The sequence below is a fragment of the Blastocystis hominis genome (assembly GCF_000151665.1).
Source record: "Blastocystis hominis, Singapore isolate B (sub-type 7) whole genome shotgun sequence assembly, scaffold_14".
Classification (NCBI taxonomy): domain Eukaryota; class Bigyra; order Opalinata; family Blastocystidae; genus Blastocystis; species Blastocystis hominis.
Genome location: NW_013171821.1, coordinates 309,823 through 327,190, shown reverse-complemented (window position 1 = coordinate 327,190; position 17,368 = coordinate 309,823). Strand labels below are relative to the sequence as shown.

Below are 17,368 nucleotides of genomic sequence, written 5' to 3'. Positions count from 1 at the left end.
TCAATGCACACTTTACAACTCATTAATGAAACTCCCGCTTGATTGACTCTCGTGGATAATTGAATGCTGATTTATTGTATATTGATTTGGCAATCATGTGAGAGGGTACCATCCCTGATGAAAAACTGGAGAGTCAATCTGTGTTTAAAGTAGATATTAATAGGTGCAAATAGATTCAGTACAAAATCAGAATGATGAAGTGATAATTTTGTGTTTGAATACACATATCCAAACGACACACCTGTTTCTGTCAAGTTTATAAACGTTTTTGGCTTATTGAATTTGCAAACTACCTAATTATTGTATATTTCCTAGCAAAGCTATTGAAATTAGCACAAATAGAATGAATAACAAAATACCCATTATTTTCGGCATCCAATTTCAATTCCTATTTTGGCAATTATTACTTATTGATAACATATGCTGAAGGTAGCTATCACCGGAACAAAGCGAATTCAGCATGCGAGACTGTTTGCTTGCTTACGAGGATTCTCCACAACAGCGGAAGAAGCGAAGAATTGTTATGTCTTACCTATGTTTCCGTATCCTTCAGGAAAAATGCACATGGGACATGTTCGAGTGTTGGTCCATTTCATGTTTGCTAATCGGCTAGTTTTTCCATTTCTGATTGTATCTCTCGGTATAAAGCGATGAATGGATACAATGTATTTCTTTGTATTCGTCGTTCATAGTAGGTTATCCATCCAATGGGCTGGGATGCTTTTGGGCTTCCTGCTGAAAATGCAGCAATTGAAAGAAATATTCCTCCCGATATTTGGACAAAGAACAATGTCGAGGAGATGCGGAAACAGATTTCGGGTCTCAATTTCCGGTTTAACTGGGATCGCGAAGTCAAGTTTTTTAAATTTTTCAAAGGGTATTATGTAGTACGAGCACTCCAGAATACTACAAGTGGACGCAATGGCTGTTTCTGAAGCTGTGGGAAAAGGGATACGTAACTCGCCGCAATGGACTAGTCAATTGGGATCCAGTGGACCACACCGTGTTGGCGAACGAGCAGGTGGATGAAGAGGGCCGGTCCTGGCGGAGTGGAGCTTTGATTGAGCGACGAACGTTGACTCAGTGGTACGTATTGACTACCAAGATGAGCGAGAAACTACTCCGTGGATTGGATGATGTGGAAATAAGCACGTTGAGTGATCGCATAGCTGCCCAACTGGCCTTCCGTAGTGAAAACGGCGCAAAGGAAATGGATCGGCAAGTCTTCCGGCGCGGAGTTCACCTTTTCCCTCGCTTCATCCGATCCAAAACTGAACGGAATCCGCGTCTTTACCACACATCCCGAAACCATCTACGGAGTTTCGTTTATCGGCCTCTCTGCCAATCATCCTGTCTCTCTCCATTTTGCAGAAACGGATTCTTCTCTCCGCGAATTCGTTCATTCACACCATCTGCCTTATTTTTTAGCTTCGCCATGTTGGAAAGGCATCCTTCAAAATCGGCCAGGAGCAAGTCGATGGATACAAACTCCCCCTCCAAGCCCTTCATCCACTCACTCACAAGCCAATCGACGTCTATGTCACCAACTACGTGCTTTCTGATTACGGCGAAGGAGCGGTAATGGGCGTTCCTTCCCACGATTCGCGCGACGCTGCGTTTGCTGATCGCTTCCATCTCCCTGTTCTTCCCGTTCTCACGGACTCTCCCTCCCCCACGCTCTGCAATAGCGGTCCGTTCTCGGGACTCTCTGTCTCGGAAGCGACAAAGCGACTGCTCGCGCAGGCAAAGCAAGAAGGCTGGGGCGCAGCGGCGACGAACTATCGACTTCGAGACTGGCTGGTGAGTCGCCAGCGATTCTGGGGAGCTCCGGTTCCTGCCATCCACTGCGAGCATTGCGGAGTCGTTCCTGTGCCTTATCAAGATCTCCCTGTTCGGCTTCCGGCCATGCATGAAGGCGATGTGTCGAAAATGTGTGGATCGGATGCCATGTCTCCACTTCAGCGTAGCGAAGTCGTGCGTTTTGAAGTGTAGGATACGATGATTGGAAGACAGTTTCCTGCCCGTACTGTGGAAATCCGCACGCGCAACGAGACTGCGACACACTCGACACGTTTATGGATTCGTCCTGGTATTTCTACCGCTATCTGGACCCGCAAAACGCGACCGCATTCTGCGACCCTTCCAAAATGAAGCAATTCCCAGTGGTCAACTAGTAATTCTTTGCGAATCGACTGCCATCCAGCTATGTCGGAGGCTCAGAGCATTCCATCATGCATCTTCTCTTCGCTCGCTTCGTCGCGCGCTTCCTTTTTGAGCAGGGCCTTGCTCCCAGCCCCGAGCCTTTCGATCATCTGATCACCCAAGGAATGGTTCTGAGCAGCACATACAAAGATCTGGTCACGGGAGCGTATTTGCCGCCAGAACGCGTGGAGAAGGATGGAAAGGAATGGAAGGCGAAGGAGACGAATCACCCGGTGGAAATGAAGTATTCCAAAATGAGTAAGAGCAAGTACAATGGCGTGGATCCTGTGGAAGTGGTTACGAAATACGGAGGAGATGCGGTTCGGATTGGAATGCTGATGCAGTGTCCTCCCGCGAATGCGTTCATGTACAATAGCGGAATTGTGAACCCTGCTACGGACATGATTAAAAAACTGGAGCGCGTGTGCCAGATTTGTGTGGAAGGCGCAAACCCATCAGGGAAGAAGCTGGATTCGAACAAACTGAACTCGCAGCACAACAAAATTCTACACGATATGGACAAGTTCGACTTCCATAATGTGCTTTCGGGAGTGAACATCATGCTCAACGATCTTCTTCAGGGCAGCTACAGCAAGGCTTACTTGGATTATGTGAAGCGCGTTGTGCTGTTTATGGCTCCATTTGCTCCCGGAAAGTCAGAGGAGTGTTGGAACCAATTGATCCGAGGGAAGTGTGTTAGCGAGAAGGATGGCTTTGACCGCCAGAAATGGCCGCAATCGATGGTTTCTACGAACACGATGGCGATTATCCAAGTCAACGGAAAGATGAAGAAAACACTGAATCTGGAATCAGATCATTGCGAAGACATGAGCGATCAAGTCCTCGTTGCCCATTTAGAGAAGAATGAGGTGGTGAAGAATTTGCTGTCTTTTACTCCGCGAGATATAAAAGTGATTCGTAAGGGGGCTAAAATAGTGATTAACTACATAAAATGATGGAAGTGTTTGAGTGAAAAATGAAAAGAAAAAATGCACGAAGAGGGACTCGAACCCTCGAGTGCGAACACATTACGGCCTTAACGTAACCCCTTGGACCACTCGGGCATCCGTGCTTTGAATAAAGCCATTTTTAGGCCTACTTATTGCTTTCTATAGGGTTTGGATATAGGAAAATGGATTAAACGATTTTCAAGTGGCATCGGATCCAATAAATAAACATGTAAAACATCATCTATCAAACAAAGACAAATCAACGAGAGAATATTACTGTCTCAAAAAAGGGCGATCATCTTTTCGATATGGAAGACAAGGAGTATCAAACGTAAGATCTATGGGCAGACAAACGTCATTCTCGTCCATCTGCTTATGCTTCTTGATATCCAGTTCGCCATTAACAAAGTCCACATAATTCTTCGGCAAGAGCACAACGCCACACTCATAGTTACAAATCGCAATCTGACTTTCCTTCTTTTCGATTTGCCCCCACGCACTGCGCGTAAAGTTATGACTTCCCGCATACACCCATGGCAATCTCGGTCTCTTCTTCAACGGCACATTCATCACTTCCCTTAACCCTTCTCCGAACCCCTACAATACTTCGAGTGCGGCAGCGTTGTTTCCCTCCCAGGCGCGTCTTTATACCGCTTCAGCATTTCCCGTAGAAACGCTTTGGCCGTGTAAACTTTCTGCATAAAAATCAACGAGCCCGCCATTTCCGGCCCGATAATCGAGTTATTCACATACACATTCGTGGGATACACAATGTGGAGCAGATCGGCGAGCTTTCCCTTCTTTTCAACGATTTCTCGCCCTCCGTAACACGATTTCAGCATCGAAAGAATCCAATTTTGGCTCGGATTCCCAATCGAGCTGCATTGCGATAGAATGGGCGGGTTCTTCGGCAGCGACGCCACCTTCTCCATGTAGTCGTTCAATCCTTTCAAAACAGACCGCAATCGCAGCTGGCCGTAATCATTCATGCGATCGCCTTGGTACACTCCCGGCACCGACGCAACGAGCTGCACCGAGACGTTCTCGAAGAAAACTCCGCGGAAAGCGTTGAAGATGCGTTCCTCCGGCACGCAGCACTTCCGAAGGAACGAAATTAGCTGGGTTCGAAACTCCAAATCGAGCTTTTTGGCGGCAACACGCGTTGAATCCTTCGGTGCGTTGAAAAAATCCTTTGGGTCACTCTCCATTTATGAAAAATACCTGCATCCAGACGCACTGCGACCACATCGTCCAATCCTCCGTCGTGAGATTCGCCGAGGAAATCACGATGCGCAAACGATCCGAGAAGCGAAGCAGAAGCAATTTCGCGTGGAAACAGCCCCGCAGATAGCTCTGGGCGAAGGGAGGGGAGACGATGAGAGCCTTGCCTTCGTTGAAAGAGATGGTTTGCCGATCCGAAACTTCTGGATCGAGGTGTCTGGAGAAGGTAATCTCTGCTGATTGGTGGTGGTCGATGATCGAGTCGAGAACATCCGCAGAGTCTAACTGTTATGCAAAGTGAAGGAAGGGTACAAACAAAAGAGGTCAAGATAATATGCGAAATATCCTTATCATGCTCCAAACTCATTTCTTTACTGAACAACCGCTTGAAATTTACGTAGCAACTCTCTCCGAGATCATGAAGCTTGCGAATTCTAAATAATAGAGTACAATAAAAAGAAAGGAATACCGATTTGTAAAAAGAGTGTTTCCTTTAAAATGAACACTGTTCTCATCGATAACGAATTTACTAGTTCTAAGGAAGAAGAGCAAGAGAACACTACGAAGAATCTTCTTCTGATGAGTCATCACTGGATATTGTGATCGTGTCGTCATCATCGTCATAATTGATAACATACATTTTAGCATCGCCCCACAAATTGGAAGCACCTGCATCTTTTGGCTAGAATAGAGCAGGGAAAAGTCAGTTTACAACGGAAGGGAGGTAGCAAATTGCTTCTTCAACCGTCTTACAGTGAGCTACAGCTTCTTTAATCTCCATGTCAACCAAGTGTCATTCTTACTTGTTCCTCGCTGTATCCAAACGCTCTCAGCAGTTCCTGCATTACGGCCTCAGCAGCTGTGTGAAACAAACAAACCCAACCAAAAAGTGTCAATTCCGTGCCTGCTTGCTGACTTACTTGAAGACCTCGTTCGAGTTGATCTCCTTTCCCTGAATGGTCTCCGACGCGCACCAGAGGTCGGCCAGGAGCTTCTTATCGTCCTCGTTGGTGACATCGACCTTTCTCCAGTTGTAGTAGGCGGCATCGGGGTTCTCGTCCAGCATGGGCTGGATGGCGGTTCCGCGGATCAGCCAGCCTCCCATCACGCGATAGAAGGGCTCGTTGGCGTCCTTCAGGATGTTCATGTTGCCGAACGCGTACTTCCGGAGGGAGTCGGAGCGCTGGATGAATCCGGAGACCAGGTTGGCGGTCATGAATCCACGCGTGTTCTCCTCGTTGTACATGTAGTCGCAGATCCAGCACGACCAGCCCTCCTGATCGTACATCGGCCAGAACTTGTCCATCACCGAGTAGAAGTCGCTGTGCGTGTTCGAGTAGATGCGCTTCCAGTTGTCCAGGTCGAACGGCGACGGCGGCAGAAGCTCCAGCGGGTTCTTCGCCTTTGCCTGGCTCGCAGCCGGCTTCTCCTCCTTGGGCTTCTCCTCCTTGGGCTTCTCTTCCTTCTTCGCCTTCTCCTCCTTCTTAGGCTTCTCCTCCTTCTTCGCCTTCTCCTTCTTCGCTAGAAGTAAGCAAGCAATCACGATCATCCATACGGGCAGCAGGAAGAGCCATCTGCTCGGTGGCCAGATCCACAGGACCCATCACGCAGGCAAACTGAGGCTACTCGTAAGTGCACAGTGGGACATCTCACCTGGTTCACGCAGGTCTCGAACCAACGCATCACGGAAGGATAGGGAGCTCTGTACTCAGGAGCAAAGAGGAACTTCATGCCGTACAGCAGCTGGCAGACAACCACAATATCGGCAAGAGTGATTCTCTCTCCAGCAAGGAACGTATGAGAGGCCAGGTAGGTGTTGAGGGCAGCCAGAGGTCTCTTGAGGGCCTCCTTCGACTGTTCGACCATCTTGGGATTTGGGGGAGCAAATCCCATGATAACTCCGAACCAGGCGCTAATATGAGGAACCAGCTCACAGGTAGCCCAGTCAATCCACTGATCGACCTTTCCCTCCTCGAAGAAGGTGCGTCCCAGCAGTCCGGTGTCGTTTCGCATGCGAGCAACATAACGAGCAATAGCAGTGGACTCAAAGATAGCTCCTTCAGGGGTCTTCAGAACGGGGACCTTTCCGTTGGGGTTCATCTTCAAAAACTCCTCAGATTTGTTCTCCACTCCCATTTCGAACTTAGGGACGTGAATATACACGTTGTTATACTGAGCAGCAATCAGCGCCATCATGGCACGGTTATTTCCCTCGTAAGTGTAGAGAGTCTACAAATTGGATTCTTCTCATTCCTCCCCTACCAGCATTTTGTTCAACAAAATATATTTGTGACTTTCATATATATATGGTCCCTAATTTCTAATAAACAAAATAGTCCCTATTATTGTCTTTCCTATCTAATCTTCTTGAGATCGTTTTGTTTTGCATTTCTCTGCATTGCGTTGCGTTGCATTGCATTGCAATACAACTCAACATCTACACTCCTTTACTTTCTCTGAACAAACACCTCCTCAATCTCCACATTTCCCTCGCTTCGCTTATTCCTCCTGAGCCATGGCAGCCTTCTTCTCCGCCACGCGCTGCTTTCTCTGCTCGTAGGTGAGCTTCTTGGGATGAGCGAACTGCTTGAAGGCGGCAGCATAGTCGAAGTCGCTCTTCTTGGCGGGGGTCGGATCCGCGCGGATCGCCTTGTGCGCGTTCGCGTAGATCTCCTCCAGCATGTCTCCCTCGATTCCGTTCTTGATGTAGCGCGAGAACTGCTTCTCGTAGAGCTCCGCGTTCTCCTCCTTCAGCTGGTTCATGTACTCCGCGATGGGGGCGCCGAAGATCTTGTCGCGGTGCTCCTCCGCGTTGTACTCCTTGTCCTCGCGGCTGTAGCCATAGAAGCGAGTGTTCTTGTGCGGGATGTCCAGACCGCCGTCGTTCGCGCCCTTCAGCACAGCGAACACGCGGGCTCCCGTCGTCGTGCGGCGCAGACCCACATCCAGGTAGCAGCGGAAAGGACGCTTCTCGCCCAGCTCCGCGACGAAGTGCGTCTTCTTCTCGCCCTCGCAGGTCTTCACCTCACCGTCCACCTTCTCGTTGCCCTTGTACATCTCGGCCATGCCCAGCTTCGTCAGCAGACGGCGAGCCACCAGCAGACCCGTGCAGTAAGCAGCAGCGTAGTTCGTCAGACCCAGCTTCACTCCGTAGCGGGGAAGCTCCGCAGAGGTAGCAGCGCACAGAACGCGGTCACCAATGATCTCAGCAGACACGATCTGAGCAATCACCTTGTGGTTGGTGATGCGCACCACCAGGCGGTACTTGGGGGTGTTGTACTTGTTCTTGGCCTGGATGATCAGTCGCTTACGAGCGTAGTAGTCGGTCTTACCCTCTAGGCATCAGCAGACAAACAGAACGCCTCCTACCACGACGACGACGCATCTTGGTCTGGAAACGCTTGAAGTAGGCTTTGTTCTTCAGAACTTTCACGAAAGGCTAGGGGTGAGTAAGGGGAGATCGATTCAAACCATTCTTGTAGAGAATTGAATTAATGTGAGTGAAATGAGTGGTACAGTGTTCGTACAGTGGTTTATGATAGTCAAGAATTCACGAACTCACCATACACAACAGAAACAAACCTCAAAAGGCGAATCTTGTGACAAAAAGACTAAGAGATAGTTATTAATCAACAAAAACGAAAAATTAGAGAAATGTTCGTTATACTTTAAGTAGTAACAATTTGCCCATCCCATATTCCATTCATAGCAGCAACAGTGTGCAAATCGAATGCTTAGCAAAAAACTCCAATCACCACATGAATCGAACAAACAAGCAAAGATGGCTATGCTATCTACGCCTTGGCCTTGGCACGCTCAGGGAAGCAGTCAGCGAAGGTCTTGTTGGGATGCTTGTTTTCAACATGACCCATAAGCTGAGAGTCCGACTGGGAAGCCATGAACTCCGTCTACGCATAACCCACTTCAACAAGCCAATACTCTGCAAATCTGGCAAACTACCTTCGGGGCATTTGCTCCAGTACGAGAAGCTTTTCCAGCCAGACCACCTCCTCCCTGAGGCTTGCTGGCTTCCTTCTCGTGGCGAGCACGAGCCGCTTGCTTCTTCTGAACATTTGAGCCCTTACCCATCTGTGTTTTAGAAAAAGCAACTCAAAACCTACGGCAAGTAAAAAACACTTCGCTAAAAAAATGTATTTTAGAAGTAGCTGGTGGGTTTCAGCTTCCATCGGTTTGATCGGGTTTTTAAAACCCCATTTCCATTTTTTGGAAAAATAGTATTTGTACACGTTTCGATGTTTTCTCGTACGCGAAAGTGTTACAACACGAAAATCTTTCCCAACAAACAGGATGGACAACGAACATTCAAGACCACCACTACAGAAGCTTTCTCATTTGTTCCTTGAACGTGTCGACAGAAGTGTAGAAATAACGATAGAGCTCGCCTTCCTTTCGACTTGCAATGCTGTAATCAATAACTCCATCACGATTAACAAAAAAGAATCGAGGATAATAAATACCATCTACAAATGACCGATACCACACGACCTCTACCAGGTCGAAATTCATCATAGTCGGGTTCCTCGTTATCGTAGCATGAGATCATGACGAAATTGCGACTTAACTCCAGAAGCTCTTTATCATTCTGAAATTTCACACCCGTCTTTTTGCAGGACTCGCACCATTCTTTCCCGATTAAGATGATGCCAGGCTTTTTCGTCTCGCAGATTTCCTGCAGTCCTTCCTTAAACGGCTTCCAGTTGTAGTCCTCACCAAAATACTTTCCAGCGCTCATCCTGTTACCAATAATTGGACTTAAACTAGAGCGGTTAAAACTCAGTTGGAGTCAAAAGGTGAGTATTCACGCCAAGCACCAATGCGTTGCATTGCAGACCTTATTCTCCAATAAAATAACGGTTTCCTAATAGTCGAATTCGTACTCCATGCAAAGAATCTTTAGAAGCAGGTGTATGTCAAAATAACCGGTAGAGCATTCAGAAATAGCAACGGCTACGCCTCTTAATGCTCATTCATGTATATCGGAAACATACGAATCCCCGCGGTTATATAGCTTGATCTAACCCCATCACAAAAAGTTCAGAAACCCAGCAGAAACCATGGCTATGACTATGAGAGCTCTCCGTCTCGGACAGATGTCTGCTAAGAGCATTTCTTGCTATGCTTCTTCCGTGGCACCCGTTTTTGTCAGATTCCATACTCCCTACAACTACTCTTCTCCTGCTAAGCCAAGAACCCTGTGGGAAGGTTTGTGGAATGGTTTTTATTTCGTTCTGTTCTTTATTTTAGCCGATTCCACCAATCTTCACGAGAAGATTTTCCACTACAGCCAGCTCACTGCTGCTTGCCTCGTCCCCGTCTCATTTGTATTAGCACCTTCTGCTCTTTGCGTGAGGGGTATTTTTGTAGATTAACAGTTTAGGTGCCTATTGATTACGTTTTGTGCGTGCTTTATCCTCTTCACGGTTGCATTGGTATGAGCCATATCTTTAGCGATTATTGCGGACCTGTGAGTCTCTCTATTTGGAGTGACAACTAGATGCTCGGAAAGAGTCTGAAGATTGCTACTCTTTTCTTGTCGCTCCTTGGTATGTTTGGACTTCTCTACCTTAATGCTACCTCCGATGGTTTGACTGCCACCATTAAGGCCCTGTGGAGACCCAAGATTCAGAATAAGGAGGAATAAGTGTTATCATTTCTTCCGTGTTTGTTTTTCCAAAACAGGGAACTCTTTTGCGACATTTGCTTTCCAAAGGGATTCGTCTTCGGGACAGATGCTGTCAAAGACGCAGCGGGTGCGCGGCTCGGCTAGGAGGACATCGCACATCTGGTTGAAACGAAGGAAATGTGGCGTCGTGCGATGTGATTTCATTGCCTCTTCGTTATAGTACACCTGGATGTGAAATTTATTGTTATGGAATACTTCACAGAGACGGAAATGGCGCGGATCCTCCTTCTCCTATAGAGAATCCACTTGAATGATGGATTACCTGCACGATATCGAAGCGAGCGATCCCTTTTTCCCTCAAGCTGAAAATTAACCAAAAAACTATTATAGAACGCTACCTCTTATTTCCGTTCGCAATGCACTCCTTTTTGAACTCATTCTCACATCCTACGAGTGATTTCTCGCCATCTACAATTCACCTTTTTTCGTTATGCAGTTAACATGTACTACGATGAGGGAACGTTTCGCCAACCCTGGCATTAAAGTAGTGGAGACTTTGCGGATCGCTTGCATAATGAAATAAAAAATGGAATTGCAATGCTTTTTCGACTGTATTCAGATCGACAATTTGCACTTCAATCGGTATCATGCAAGCGAATGGTAGTGCTACTTAAGTGAGCAATCTTCAGATAGAATTCAAAGACAACGTGGCCGAGTGGTTAAGGCGTTAGCCTGCTAAGTTAATGGGATTTTCCCGCGCGTGTTCGAATCACGTCGTTGTCGTTTTTTACTATTTTGATCTTATAGTAGTATTGATTAATTCTATAGTTACTACTATTATTAATATTATTATTATTTCAAATACTATTTTTTCTTTGATCTCTTTGAAGATTGAAAAATAGGGTGTGTTTTATAAAGAAAAAAGTCTATTGTGTTGTTTTCTTGTTATTTATTCCTTCAAATCAACCCCCCGATTCGTGTCTTTTATGTAGTGTAGTATTTGGGTGTGGTTAGAGGACAACGTGGCCGAGTGGTTAAGGCGTTAGCCTGCTAAGTTAATGGGATTTTCCCGCGCGTGTTCGAATCACGTCGTTGTCGTTTTTTTGTATTCATCAAACAATACAAATTTGATGGGCTTCTACTGTCCCTAGGGGTAGCGATTGAAATTGGAACGCACTCTTTTATTGGGTGCTTGAGAAATGATGATCTGGGGTTGCAATGTGATTCCTTTTTCTCGCTTGATCTTTTTCCCAAGTGCAGCTAAATATAATACAAAGGGATCGATGTCATGGCCAGGCTTTCTAGATACCTTTATTTCAGTTTTAACAAGGAATACCTGCGCCTTTGGTTCCGCTGTTTCCAATATATCCACCCTCCAATACCCAGAAGCATTACACATACGACACATACAACTATTATCGTTCCATTCCATTGCATTGAACTGTCTGAGTCTATGACTTCCACCTCGCCCAAATTTCGCAGCACCTGCAGGCCGTATGGTGGGCTTGACCAATTGAAAAGCTTCATATTTCTAATATCTTTTCACCAATATCACTAACATCGGGATATTGTCTTCAGTAAGTATAAGCTGGAAAACCGCGCTAGAATATACAATTATGCATGGAGAAAGAAAAAGTGAGGGTTAAAACGTATGTATGTTTTCACTTCAATGAAAGACCATCTTCACGAAATCATCAATACCTACACAAGGGATTGACCAACATAGCAATCTAACGGTACTATCGATAGCAACAAAGAGTTGATACCCATATCGAAGATTCAACTAGACTAGGTGTTTTCCTCTTTGATTCTATGCTTTTTTATATGTATGTATAAAGACAGTTCGGTATAGCCTCCAATTCTGTACAAATAATAGAAAGATGTTCATGACGGTCACCATTGATACAATACAAGACATTGATTTTTAAATACTCTGGCTTTTAATATTTACGAAAGCAGGGTTTGATTCGTACTACTCTATAAATATCAAATTAACAGAGCTACATAAGTAGTAGGGGAATGACGGGAAACACGCGGAACCCAAAGTCGCCCCTCCGACCTCATCTACGAGAGTGCGCGGCTCAAAGTCGCCCCTCTGACCCCATCTTTGTTTTCGCGTATTCCCGTCAGAACACAAAAAATCCCCCAAAGTCACCCCTCAGACCCCCTCAACTGGTACCTTGATTTTTGCGTTTCATAAGAATTTCAGCACTCATGAGTAAAACACGAGTGCTGAAATGTGCGATATCCATGACTATTATGGTTGTTATTGCTGGTCAATGTGATCATTTTCGACCATTTTCGGCCATTTTCTGCCATTGCCTACCTGGTCACCTCGATACCCATAACAAGAAACGCGCGGAAACCCATGACTGCCAATTTCGGCAAATTTCTGCAATGTTAACCTGACTTCCATTGTAGGCCATGGTATCCATGGTTGTCCAAAGTGAAAGATTGCTTCCCTTACTTGAGTCTATAATGCCCGAATGCAAGTGTGTGTATGTTGTCGTCCAAGATCCATCTCTTGTTGTCCGTGCAAGTCATAAGTGTCTTAGTCTGCTCCTTCGTGCTGATATTGAAGGCCTGGTTGTTGATACGCTTGAAAGTGCCTTCGATCACTGCGTCTTCCTTCTTCTCTGCTTCAAGGACGCGCTTGTACAGCTCGATGTTCTTCACGCTCATTCTCTCACCATCGATCACCACATTGCGAGGAACTCCCTTCGCTGCGTTGTGTATCACATGCTTCTCATCAACCAAGCAGTACATCTTCGGTCTAAGTCCCACGAACTCAGTGATACGATGTCCGTTGTGCTCGTCCTTGAAGATAGGACCAGGCAACTTCTTGTTGAAATTGAGGAACGAGTCCAATGAAGGGAACTTGCTCTTGTCCACTTCATGCTCGTAGTATTTTACGAGTTCTCCGTAGAAGTAGCTCGTGTTATCCAACTCAGAAAAGTCAAACGACTTGTACATGTCGCACATTTTGTGGACGATGTTACCACGGTCGTTCAACTGCACGATGAGTGAGTCCGTGTCCTGTCCCAATAACTCTACACTGTCGAATGTCGTCTTGAGCACATTGTAATAGAAGTCGTAAATAATGTGCTTCGACATGTCGAGGATAGCGAACCCGATGAAGAAAGGCTTTTCTACCTTGCGCACCGGTGTGTTCAATTTGATGCCGATCAGATTTTCGGAATACATGGTGGTTCCTGCGATCATGTCGTATCCGTGCTTCTGGATGATGGCTTCACGTTCATTCCATGTGCTAGCGAACTTCACCTTCATTCGCTTCAACCCAGTCTCCACGAATTTTCCATAGGTGGAGTTTGCTAATAATTTGTACAGGTTCTTTTCTACGGTGGTTTTTGATTTGGCTCGTTTTTCACTCAGCATGTTGACGTACTCGAATATGAACGGTGCTTGTTTGAAACGGATGATGCGGTGGATGTGCGTGACGTGATAACCCTGTTGAAGACCCAATTGCAGCAGAGAGTAGTGTACGAGATATTTGCGTCGAGGTACAAGATCGCAGATGAGTTTCGGTGTATTCACCTCTTTGACCTTGTCCACAATATCGTTCTTCGCTGCGTACTTCTTGATTCCGTCTGAGTACATACCTGCCTTCTGTACGGGGAAGAATGGCAAGTCATTGAACTTGTCGTGCAGCTCCACTGGTGCCTCGATATCACACTCGATGAAGAACCCATATTTACCGAATGTCTTGAGTGATTGTACCCACCCATTCGGATCACGGTTGATCCTTTCCATTATTTCTCGTCGTTCGGGTACACCCACTAATTCGTAAGGCATCATTCTGTGCATGGCTCCACCATACAGGTTGTTGGCGTCGAGGTAGTAGATGGATGATTGCCCTCCGTTGTTGGCGGTGCTGTCAAGGTTGACTTTGGCATGTCGTTTCACGATCTGAGTGATGCCTCCTCGCAGATTCTTGAGTAGACGCATGAAGTCATCGATCTCATTTGTCTCCATCAATCGAATTCCCTTGCTTTCATAGAATTCACCCATGCGATTCAAGAACACTTTTACGAGTTGTTTCTCCTCAAGTCCCTCATTCGCGTTGATGCGCATGATGTACTGAGCCCATTTCCTTGCGAGGGTCATGAGGCTACTCTCGCTATGATCGCCCTCCATTGTGACCTTTAAGAAGAGCGAATAGGCCATTTGTGGTGCTGTGATGTAGTGCATCGGATCAACACCGAATGCCTTCAGTCGTGGTAACGCGGAAGTGCTCGAATGCATCAGCCATGAGAGTTACATCGAGTACATTGTACAACTCGTAGTATTCACCCCATGTCTTGATGTCGAAGGTCTTCCACAGCTTCACCATGTGTTCATATTCGTCTTGGGGCATCATTTCTCCCTTCATGTCATCAATGCATTGTTCACGAGAAGGAATGGTGGTATTGTTCAATGACTCGTATGATTTGATGAGACTGTAGAACATGGGTTCTTTCCGTGTCAACAGATCGATGTACTCGTCCTTCCATTGCTTACCTCGTGATTCACAGTATTTGCGTAGTTGTTGTTTGGTGTGCACGTACAAATCGAGGTTCCCTCCGAGTGTCTGTGCCACAATGGATCTGAGAGGACTGCTGATGAGCTTCAACGAGTCCTTGAATTGTATGCCATTGTATTCGATCTGCATCTCCTTGTCTTCAGTGGTTGGAATGACCTCCAAGGAGTCACTAGAGGTTGAATGAGCTGCGATGAGTTTCATGATGAATGTGAAATCGTAGTGTGACCCATTGTGGAAGTATACGGGTAGACGATAGTTCTTCTTGTTGAAGGAGAGTTGGAGATTACACTTGGTACAACAGGTGCAGATGTACTGCCCAGCTTTGAAGTTGCATATCCCTCCCTTTCCTGTGGTGTATTCACCTGCCACATGTGCGTGATGTCTCACTTTGTCGTTTTCCAGTTTCTTGTGACAGAAGGGACACACGGTTGTTGCACGAAAGTCCCTCTCGATGCTCGGAGAGTTCTCGAGTGGTAATTCATCGAAGAGATACTCTTTCACTCTGCTCTGCAATTGTGTGAGATAGTCCATGAAAGGACGAAGGTCTTCTTCGCTCTCATGTGGTGCATGGAAGACTCGAAGTTGGTTGTTAATGGCTGGGATACGAGACACGGCTAGACAGGACAACATGATCGGCTTGTGTTTGTTCTTGTCGTCAATGGCCGACTCGAAGTCAGCGTACACGACAACCGGTGCTGGCATTTCATATCGCTGGTTGGTGAATCGCAACCGAGTCTCCTCGTTCGACAAATCGTACTGATCACTCTCATCGACAAGTTCTCGATGTACCTGTACTTCATGATCATGAACGGCTTTGCGAGATCCGAAGAAGTCGTTACAGAATCTGCACTTCGCGTTTCTCGAAAGGTTTTCATTCTTCGCATCACTTCGTCGTGTCACACGATGCTTGAAATCATTCAAGTCCTTGATGTACAAGAAGTGTTTGGGCGTTCCCTCAGGTAGATTCAGATCGTTCAAGATGCAGAGGGAGAGAGGGGAACGTGATTTCTCCTTACCTTTGTACACGACATCGCACGTGAATAAATCGAATTGTTCCTTTGACTTATCGATGTACCCAGGCAAGAGTGTGACCTCGAAGACATTGAGTGATACTTTCAACAATGCCTCCAATGCGGCGAATTTCTCTTCACTCGCATCGAAGGGTGTATTGTCACGAATGCCCATCGCCTCCTCCACCTCGTGAATGGTCACTCCGAACACCTTGTACTTGTCGGGTTGTTTCCACCACTTGTTGTACACGGTTGCATCGCCAATCTTGCGATTCGCGACGATCTTGTGTCCACCTTCACTGGCCAGAATGAGACACCGCTGCAGGCACCGGTTGTCATCGAAATCCGGGTTGAGCGCTGTGCGTCCGATGACGAACGGTGTGTGCTGCTTGTACCCCACGAATGAGCGTAGTGGGAACATCTCGATATGGAAGCCGATCCAACCAGCGTACACGAAGCCACTGCCCTCTGTCTCTTGTTCTTCCACAGCATTTTTGTACCACTTCCGATACTCCTCGATCCAATCGTCGATGCGATCTCGGCGAACGATGCGGAGGTGTCCCAATCGATCATCTGTGAGGTTGAGGATCTTGGAATCTCCGTCATGTGTCCACATGAGGTTGTATGCCATGATGGTGATGAAACATTGATTGTATTCACGCATACCATTGATGATGAACTTTTTCAAGACTTCATTGAATTCATTTGTCTCATCGAATATGAGATTGATGGGTTCCACTTCCTCATCGCTCTTCTCACCCGGTAGTCGAACCCACAACCTGTTGTCAAAATCGTTGTTGAGACGAAAGTCCTTCTTGGTTCGTTTCTCTTTCACCCACTCCTTGTACATGTCTCCTTGCACGGTGTGATAGTACGTGAGTGCATATCCAAGTGACGAGTCGATCACATCACTCAATCGTCCCTGTGATACCTTGCGATCGAAGCGTTCGTATGCCTTATTGCGTCTCATTTCACGTCTCTTCTCCACGGTGTTCAGGTAACCGGGTAAGTGACGTTGTCGCTTCTCACCGAACTTGTGCCCATCCCACTCGTACTCGAGGTAGCGCTCGTTCCATGCCTTGCTTCCCACGACGAGATACTTGCGCTTTCCAGCAGGATCACACACTCGTTTGCGTGACGGACGTTTCGGAGGCTCAGGGAAACTATCACTGTCATCATAGTGTTTCTCAACTTCACGTTTACGCAACCCACGTTTTGAGGGTGCGAAAAAGGCGATATATTCATCGGGTATATTTAATCCAAACACCTTTCTCGAGAGATAGGCTCTCGTGTCAGGAATGGTCTGATCGGTGAACGTATCGCCGATCATGTAGTACTTGGCGGCCAATCGTTTCCAGGTCGGTCCACCGATTTTGATTTGTTTTCCAGTCTCAGGGTTGATAGTATATCCTACGCGTTGTGAACTCATTTATATAAGGGTCACAAAATCTTTAAGTGGTGATACACGTGTGACCAAAGTGAAATAGTTAGGAGCTTGGCTTCCTCCTTGAGCTACCGAAGGCATCCCTAGAATGGGAAAATGGCATGACCATCCGCATCGTACTCGAATTCATCGATGTCGTAGAACTCGGATTCCGATGAATCAGAATCACTAGAATTGGGGTCAGCGAATGCAATGCTAATGTCTGGATCATTATCGTATGCCTTAGCTTCTTCTTTGGTCATTTTCACCCATTGTCCTTTTACGCGTCTGTAGTTGTCATGGAGTAACTCGTAGTATGCTGTGCCACCAATAATCATGGAGCGATTGCTGGGAGAAAGTATTCTCGACTTGGGAACG

The 17,368-nt window shown here is 46.5% G+C and overlaps 9 protein-coding genes; 3 read left to right on the top strand and 6 right to left on the bottom strand.

Moving 5' to 3' along the window:
* Positions 1–420: 420 nt before the first annotated feature.
* GSBLH_T00001877001 (Leucyl-tRNA synthetase) lies at positions 421–3,158 on the top strand (the record flags this gene model as incomplete). Its single annotated transcript, XM_013040353.1, has 8 exons — positions 421–581; positions 614–665; positions 696–856; positions 889–1,138; positions 1,170–1,397; positions 1,429–1,963; positions 1,993–2,173; positions 2,204–3,158. 8 exons carry the CDS (start codon positions 421–423, stop codon positions 3,156–3,158), a joined length of 2,523 nt encoding a protein of 840 aa, XP_012895807.1.
* A 267-nt stretch (positions 3,159–3,425) lies between these two features.
* On the bottom strand, positions 3,426–4,740 carry GSBLH_T00006341001 (uncharacterized protein; the record flags this gene model as incomplete). Its single annotated transcript, XM_013040352.1, has 5 exons — positions 3,426–3,651; positions 3,682–3,724; positions 3,754–4,342; positions 4,374–4,654; positions 4,686–4,740. 5 exons carry the CDS (start codon positions 4,738–4,740, stop codon positions 3,426–3,428), a joined length of 1,194 nt encoding a protein of 397 aa, XP_012895806.1.
* A 512-nt stretch (positions 4,741–5,252) lies between these two features.
* Positions 5,253–6,645, bottom strand: GSBLH_T00001876001 (uncharacterized protein). XM_013040351.1 has 4 exons: positions 6,308–6,645; positions 6,027–6,271; positions 5,929–5,995; positions 5,253–5,894 (listed from the first exon to the last, which is right to left on the bottom strand). Exons 1-4 carry the CDS (start codon positions 6,567–6,569, stop codon positions 5,290–5,292), a joined length of 1,179 nt encoding a protein of 392 aa, XP_012895805.1. The 5' UTR covers positions 6,570–6,645; the 3' UTR covers positions 5,253–5,289.
* A 199-nt stretch (positions 6,646–6,844) lies between these two features.
* On the bottom strand, positions 6,845–7,852 carry GSBLH_T00001875001 (uncharacterized protein). XM_013040350.1 has 2 exons: positions 7,743–7,852; positions 6,845–7,708 (listed from the first exon to the last, which is right to left on the bottom strand). The coding sequence occupies exons 1-2, from the start codon at positions 7,756–7,758 to the stop codon at positions 6,873–6,875; spliced, it is 852 nt and encodes a 283-aa protein (XP_012895804.1). The 5' UTR covers positions 7,759–7,852; the 3' UTR covers positions 6,845–6,872.
* A 299-nt stretch (positions 7,853–8,151) lies between these two features.
* GSBLH_T00001874001 (uncharacterized protein) lies at positions 8,152–8,560 on the bottom strand (the record flags this gene model as incomplete). XM_013040349.1 has 3 exons in its annotated part: positions 8,152–8,281; positions 8,313–8,462; positions 8,495–8,560. 3 exons carry the CDS (start codon positions 8,558–8,560, stop codon positions 8,168–8,170), a joined length of 330 nt encoding a protein of 109 aa, XP_012895803.1. The 3' UTR covers positions 8,152–8,167.
* Positions 8,561–8,708: 148 nt separating this feature from the next.
* GSBLH_T00006340001 (uncharacterized protein) lies at positions 8,709–9,126 on the bottom strand (the record flags this gene model as incomplete). The annotated part of the gene is made up of 2 exons (XM_013040348.1): positions 8,709–8,854; positions 8,886–9,126. 2 exons carry the CDS (start codon positions 9,124–9,126, stop codon positions 8,709–8,711), a joined length of 387 nt encoding a protein of 128 aa, XP_012895802.1.
* Positions 9,127–9,448: 322 nt separating this feature from the next.
* GSBLH_T00001873001 (Succinate dehydrogenase cytochrome b small subunit (SDHD)) lies at positions 9,449–10,049 on the top strand (the record flags this gene model as incomplete). XM_013040347.1 has 4 exons in its annotated part: positions 9,449–9,608; positions 9,639–9,739; positions 9,772–9,858; positions 9,889–10,049. The coding sequence occupies 4 exons, from the start codon at positions 9,449–9,451 to the stop codon at positions 10,033–10,035; spliced, it is 495 nt and encodes a 164-aa protein (XP_012895801.1). The 3' UTR covers positions 10,036–10,049.
* Positions 10,050–10,123: 74 nt separating this feature from the next.
* On the top strand, positions 10,124–10,237 carry GSBLH_T00001872001 (uncharacterized protein; the record flags this gene model as incomplete). Its single annotated transcript, XM_013040346.1, has 1 exon — positions 10,124–10,237. One exon carries the CDS (start codon positions 10,124–10,126, stop codon positions 10,235–10,237), a length of 114 nt encoding a protein of 37 aa, XP_012895800.1.
* A 3,993-nt stretch (positions 10,238–14,230) lies between these two features.
* Positions 14,231–15,088, bottom strand: GSBLH_T00001870001 (uncharacterized protein; the record flags this gene model as incomplete). The annotated part of the gene is made up of 2 exons (XM_013040345.1): positions 14,231–14,877; positions 14,920–15,088. 2 exons carry the CDS (start codon positions 15,086–15,088, stop codon positions 14,231–14,233), a joined length of 816 nt encoding a protein of 271 aa, XP_012895799.1.
* Positions 15,089–17,368: the final 2,280 nt, after the last annotated feature.